The sequence below is a fragment of the Otolemur garnettii genome, unplaced genomic scaffold, assembly GCF_000181295.1.
Source record: "Otolemur garnettii isolate 467f Iridium unplaced genomic scaffold, OtoGar3 scaffold00125, whole genome shotgun sequence".
NCBI lineage: Eukaryota > Metazoa > Chordata > Mammalia > Primates > Galagidae > Otolemur > Otolemur garnettii.
In genome coordinates, this window is record NW_003852520.1 from 42,719 (window position 1) to 49,737 (window position 7,019).

General features: G+C 48.4%; 1 protein-coding gene across 1 annotated transcript in view; it reads right to left on the bottom strand.

Moving 5' to 3' along the window:
* MYRFL (myelin regulatory factor-like) overlaps positions 1-7,019 on the bottom strand; it is a 148,570-nt gene that overhangs the window by 23,507 nt on the left and 118,044 nt on the right. The window contains exons 17-19 of the mRNA XM_012810094.2: positions 4,452-4,526; positions 4,313-4,365; positions 4,024-4,200 (exon numbers count right to left, since the gene is read on the bottom strand). Coding sequence (XP_012665548.2) covers positions 4,024-4,200; positions 4,313-4,365; positions 4,452-4,526 — 305 coding nt within the window. The remainder of the gene's footprint in view (positions 1-4,023; positions 4,201-4,312; positions 4,366-4,451; positions 4,527-7,019) is intronic.

Sequence of the window (7,019 nt, forward strand, 5' to 3'; positions counted from 1 at the left end):
TGACAAGCCCCGCCTATCCATGGCCTGGTCCTTTAGCCCAGGGGACCCCATGAAAAGCTGACAAGCCCCGCCTATCCATGGCCTGGTCCTTTAGCTCAGGCCACCGCTTTCTTTTGGCAGTTTGCTCTTCTCGGAGCTCTGGCTTCCTCCACGTGCATGTCAGATGCCTTTTTGCTTCATGATATTTTAAAAATCCCCACTAACTGTCTTATAATCTGTAAAATGCCATCGATGTTTCCCCCTTCGTTTTTTTTTCTATCTCTTCACTGGATCTGTGGATTAAAACTCTCTTCTTCACACTCAGTTGGTTCCTCAGAGTGCAACTCAGTATTCTAAATACTCACTTTCCACTTCTGATTAGTCTTACTCAAATCTTTTATGTAAGTGGGGGAGGGGGGACAGCACGTTATAAACACGCCGAGTTCCTGCCGTCTCACTCCTCAGGGAGGAGGCTCACAGATGCATTTGGGAGCTTGGTAAGCTGCTAGATATTACTCTGTGTCCCACTGAGAGTTCTTCTGTTTTTTCATTTTTACCCTTGAATTTCTTATTTGTTTTTACTTCTTAATTTACTTTTTAATGCCTCAGCAACATCTGGATGAAAAGAATAGTGCCTGGCTTCCTCTTTTGCAGGTAGGATGGTTTATACAGTTCCCTGGGCAGAGGGAGGGAGGGAGGGCAGGGAGGGCCGCAGCAGGGAGCAGAGCCCTTCCTCAGACCGGCAGACAGAGCCCATCTGGGACATCTTGAGGCAAAAGGCAAACTCATGGGGGGCAGGGAGCAGAAAGGCCTTCCTAGGAGCACAGAGTGGCTATTTTCTGCATCTCTCAGAGTTGATCTCAGGTACATGCATATCCACCCCAAATGAATGGAGGCTGCGTGGTGGTGGGAAGGAACCCTGGCAGGGAAACTGAGGGCCCACACTCCACTTCCAACTTTGCCGGCAACTCGACTGGAGACTCTTAAGCAAGACCCCGTGCTTCATTTCATCAGCTGTAACATGGATTATTTGGTGTAAGTCAGTGGTTCTCCAGACACTGGGACTTTGGAACCTCGGTGGTTCTATAAAGGAGTCTGTAGTATAGTCTGCGGACTTGAAAAATAACATTTCTCCCCATAGACTTATGCTGTTTTTTCCAAATGTTGCTGTTGGAGTATAAAGACAATTCAATTAAAACCTTAACTGAATTTATGGTTACATTCTCCCTTCATCCATTTAGAAATTTTCTCAATCAAATCATAGTAACAGTATGTAAATCATGAATCTTTCAATCAGGTTACCACTGGTGAAGCTGCTAGCTGAGATTTTATGTCTCTAAATCCTCAAAAGTTTTCAGGTTTTCTGAAGGTGAAAGTGAATCGAACACTTGAATTCTTTCCATATTCCTCCAGGTGAAAGAAGAAACAGGAGAGAAGTTTCCAGCGTGTCAGGAACCTGGGAAGGCAGCAATTCGATTCCATTTTTAGGTGGAGGAGACGCTACTTCTGTTTAGGTGGACCCCGCCTGGCCAGATCGGCTTTCTGTGGGAGTCACTTCTTTCTTTAGGAGTTTCCAGAGGTTCAGAAACACAAGATGAGCAGATGCTCAATGTCACAGAGAACAGAGCCACAGACCTTCTGGTCTGATAAGGGCTGTTCTTCCCAACATAGTCATGTATCAGCTAACAACGGGAGTAAGTTCTGAGAAATGTATCACTGGACAGTGTCATCACTGTGCAAACACTGCCGAGTGTCCTGCACAGCCCTGAGGGCACAGCCAGCCGCACGCACGGAGGCTGGGAGGTGCTGACTCCACGCTGTCCGCTGAGCACTGCGGGCACTGTAACGTCATGGTAGGTAGCTATGCATCCAAACATGTTTAAACACAGAAAAGGTATAGTGAAAATAGAACGCTCCGTACAAAAAGTAAAAAATGGCACACCGTTGAGAACTCCTACCATGGAAGGAGGCTGCAGGACTAGAAGTTGCTCTGGGTCAGTCAGTGAGTGGGTGGTGTGTGAGCCTGGGGACCACACTGGGGCCTTATGGGGCCCAGCCACTTACTTTATAAACTCTGCTCTCTTAGGCCATACTAAATGTATAAAATAATTTTTTCTTCAATAATAGGTTCACCTTAGCTTACTGTAACTTTTTCACTTTATAAACATCTAAATTTTTCAAACTTTTCTGGCTCTTGTAATAACACTCAGCTTAAAACACAAACACATTGTACAGCTGTACAAAAATATTTTCTTCCTTTATATCTTTATGCTACACGTTTTCTTCTATTTTTAAATTTTTACTTTTTCTCTTTTTAAACTTTTTTATGAAAATGAAAACTCAAACACATGTGTTAGCCTAGGGCTGGCTACGTAGGTTCAGGGCCATCAAGGTGTCACTAGGTGACAGAGCTTTTCAGCTTGATTGTGATCTTGTGTGACGACAGTCATCCTCGTGGCCCATTGCTGACTGAGACGCTGTTAGGTGCTACATGACTGTAAGTGAAGAGCTAACAGCTCTAGGAGTGAATTCGCTCAAGGCTCAAGAAATCCTTGACAATGAAGAGCAGGCCAGCCCACAACCCCTTTCTGTTCAGGATCTGGCATTGTCAGCAGGCCTCATATCGGTCACTTTGTTCCTTCTGAGGAAGGATGCCACATGTGCCCAGTGTGGACTCACAAGGTAAGAAAGGGTTTATGGGCACAAGATTCCATGTGCTTTCACAGGGGAGGAGGGGTTGGGGATTTTGTGCTATTTCTAGGTTTTTCCCCATTTAAAAATACTGGGAACATGACGACTAAAACTAATCCCTTTCTCCAAAATGAACCTTTATCCTCCCTTGATAGTGATGCATCTGCTCCCAAGTTCAATAAAACATTTTCATGAGAAAAACAGTGCAAGCACTGCCTCCTGCAGGTGTAGGGAAAGAACTACCCATGTCTCAGCTTCCTCACGGGAAAAAAGGGGGCAAAATCGGTGCCTGTGTCAGTCATTAGGGTTGTCACAAATGTCCCGGTTCATCTCTCCAGGCCGACGTCACATCTGCATTTCTCCACCCACGTTTAAATCAGACATGACCCATGTGAGCTGTTTGACCAATAAAGGACAAGCAGAAGAGCCATCCACGTGTCCCACCCAGGCAGGAGCACCAGGAGCCAGTGTGCACTCGCCTTGCGCTCTCATGGAGATCACGGAAATATGTAATGAGATGGAATCTCCATCAGCTGGGTCCTAAATGACACGGCAGCCAAGAGTTCTCTTCTGATCCACGTTTAATATTGGAGTGAATCAGAAATAAATTTTCACCATGGGAGGAGTTGCTGTGACAGCATCCTAATCAATAAGCCACACAGCTGGGCGTCCTCATGATTAGCATCATCATCAATATCATTCTAGACGTTCATTAATGTGGCCAAAATAGAAGGGCATGTCTAAAAACAATAATAAATTAGTATGTTTTGGAAAGAATTATACGTCATCTTCCACAAGATAATTACACTTGCAGCCTTTGATTAAATTTGTATAATTTTTAAAATGAAAATTCTAACACCGTGTGTGTGTCCCCAGGAGGAAGAGGAGAGTAGAACGCCAACCTTGAGTTTTTCACCGGCTTAAAGCTTACCCTGAAATCTAAATTAGAGTTTTAAAGGCTCTTCCATTTTGCCCTAGTTGGTTTGGGCAGAGAACCCAGACACCACATCATTTTTTTAAAGTTCTAAATGAGCCAAAAAATCAATCAGCATGCACATAATTCCTTCACTTGTGCTGCTATTACGACCTTGGTTGGCAATGGACGAATGGGACCCTTCCCACTCCATGAAAATTTTTAGTACTTGAATCAACCAAGTTGAGCATGGAACTCAGTATTTCAGATGGCTGCCATTACAGTATTACAGATGGCTGCCATTCTGTGTATTGGTGTTTTAAAAGACTTTGCCACCCCACATAAAACGTGGAACAGTTAACAGACCATCTGAGTAAATGCTGAGAAGTCAAACCCCCCAGGCTCAACACTGCAGCCGGCCCTCTCTGAGCAGTGCTTACCTGCCCCCGGCCTCTGACGGGACGCCTCCTGGAAGTGCTTTTGCACAGAACTGGAAAAGACTCTTCTCATTCCCCAGAGGGGACAGCAGTGAGTCTCCTCACAGGGCAGAATGTCACAGAATGTAATTTCAGGTGCTTGGAAAGAGGCCTGTGTGGTTGCCAGGGACATGTTGGGTGCTGAGCAGAGAAGTGGGGGCAGCAGTTAACCTGGAGGGCTGGTTTCTTCTGCTGACAGTTCGCGGGATACGCAGATGGGGTTTGAGCACAGGCAGGAATGCAGAGGCCTTACCTGAGGAGGTGGCTGTGGGCTGCAGCGCTGGCTCCTGAGAGCCGGTAAGGTTGCTGGAGGGGGAGAATGAAATGATTGATAATGAGACCGGCCTGCAAGGACCCTTCTCCCCGGAGGACTATGACATCTGAACTCTCACCTTGGAGGGAGACTGGAGGCATGCCGGTCTGGATCTTTTAAGCTAAGTATGTAAAGAGCCACTATCGTAAAGACACTGTCAAAGAAAGAAAAAGTGTTGTGTGGCAGATATCTTTCCAGACATATCTCACATGTCCAGCAGGCCAGAGATGTTCTCTCCCAGGTCAGACAGATGGGAGTGCGGACGGGGGAGGGCAGCCCCAGTAGGCAGGACACCACTGAAGCCGGCACAGTGAGCTCGCTGTCCTGGTGAGAAACAGCCCACAGCTTCCTGCAGCTCAGAGGCTCCTGGGGTGCTCCACGCTGATGGATTTTTCCATCGAGCAGCCCCCTGGCCCTGGCAGGCTGTCTCAGAAACATCTGTCACTAGTGGAAGGTTACAGGAGGAAGTGTGTCACTTGCTGGCAGCAGCCCTCTGCTCCTCACAGGAGGACAGGGCCAAAGGAGGCTCACATCCCGCTGGCAGAGGTCATCTGCAGTCATAGTGCCACAGGGTCAGTCGGCTGTGAAGGCCAAGCCCTTAACTACTAATCCCAGCTCTGGCGTCCCCCTCCGGAAGCCCTGTCTTACTGGAGCACCATCGCCAAATTGGGCAGAGGAAGGAAAACAGACCCAAGAAAGCATTCATTCCCACACTGTGGGACTTCAAACCCCAGGTGACCACGCTTATCTGTAGGAAGGACAGCGTCCCTCAGAGGCTCCGAGCTGTGGGAAGCTGTTCTGTTCCCACAGATGCTCGTGCTGCCAAATATTTGGCTCTCTCCTCTCTCACGAGCCCCACATGAAGTCTGCTGAGGATGTCACAGTCCACCCTGTCCTGACTTGGCTCCTCACAGCTTGACCACACGCCTGCTTCTCAGACTCTGCTCCTCCTCATATCACGCCCTGTCTGAGGTTGTGGATTTGCCATCGTTAAGCACACAAAGGGGTGTGCCACACACTGGGATTCCGCCTGTGTTCTCAGCAGCAGTTGGCCCTGCCCAGTGGGCACCGCCCTGCCTGGGAGAAGTGGTACTGGACACCCCGGACACTGCCAGAGGGTTGGTGATGCTGCCGCTGTGACCGTTTGCTCTGGTCCAGTCTCCCCAGCTTTGCTCTCCCCGTCTCCCACGCTCCATCTCCTCATCACTACCCTCAAACACTCTTTCTGAGGGGTCTCCGGCATCTACCCCACTGCAAAGCCCAGAGACTTGTGGACCAGAGAATGAAGTGGACAACTGCCCCCTTCTTTGGGAGCAAACTCCGGCTTTGCCCCTTCTGAGGTATACCACAGGACAGAAACAAGATAACAAGCCTAACACCTCTCATTTATCTTCCTAGTGGTCAACAGTACTGAAAATCACAAGATCTGAGAAGCGTGTTTAAAAAGCAGTCTCTTCACCTTCCAACAACCTTTCTGCTGTGCTGGGAATCCATGTCCATAGAGAACGCTAAGAGCGTCTGCTAGAGGTAGAGGCTCACCTGTACCTGAGGTAGGAACCCAGCGGAGGATGAGCACACTTAGGAGAGAGAGAAAAGTGCAAAGGCTGCTGGAGGGAATTCTGGGTCATGATGTCAAACCCTGTGTATGTCCCAACAGCAGCCAGTTAGAATACAGTCGAAGCACTCAGGGCAGAGAAGGGCACGGAAAGACTTCACTGTCTTCTGCAGCTAAAAAGCTACGTAGATCAAGGAAAAAGAAGCATCTTGGGACCATCACTAGCTCTGCCTCTGAGAATGACTATAACCCCAAAGACAAGGCCCAGAGCCAGTCTAACAAGGCAGCTTTTGAGGCATAGAAACATTGCTTTCACACTGCGGATAAGAATACTGTAACAACAGGAAAGTTGCATGGAAAGGTGTGGAGAAGGCAGGCAAGAGAAGGCAGGTTGCTGACCAGGCGGGCAAGGGAAGGCAGGCCGCTGACCAGGCAGGCAAGGGAAGGCAGGCCGCTGACCAGGCGGGCAAGGGAAGGCAGGCCGCTGACCAGGCGGGCAAGGGAAGGCAGGCCAATGACCAGGGCTCCAGGGCTGGGGGCATACAGCAGCAGCAGCAGGAACCAGGACCTATGTTCTCTCTTGTCAGGATGACCCACCTCTGAGCAGAGGAGGGATGGTGTCAGAAGTTACCCAATTTGCACAGCAAATATGTTGTCTTTACTTTGTTTGGTTTAACTGCTTATCATATTTAGCTACAGTTTTATCATATTGTACTTCTTGGCATCCCTTTGGTACAAAGTCTTCACTGAAGAATCCAGAAGAATTCTAATCAACATGAATGGCCAGGGGAGAGGGGGTCATGCCTGATTTCCTGCCCTCTTCTTTCCCCCAAGTAGATAGAAAGGGAAACAAAGAATTTGAGAAATTTATTTGCAAAGCTAAGAAAGATGCTCATGCACACATTAGCACACACACACGCATGAACACATGCACACACACACAGGTGTGCATGCATGAACACACGTGTGAACACATGCACACACACAGGTGCACGCGCATGAACACACACGCGTGAACACATGCACACACACACAGGTGCACGCGCATGAACACACACGCGTGAACACATGCACACACACACAGGTGCACGC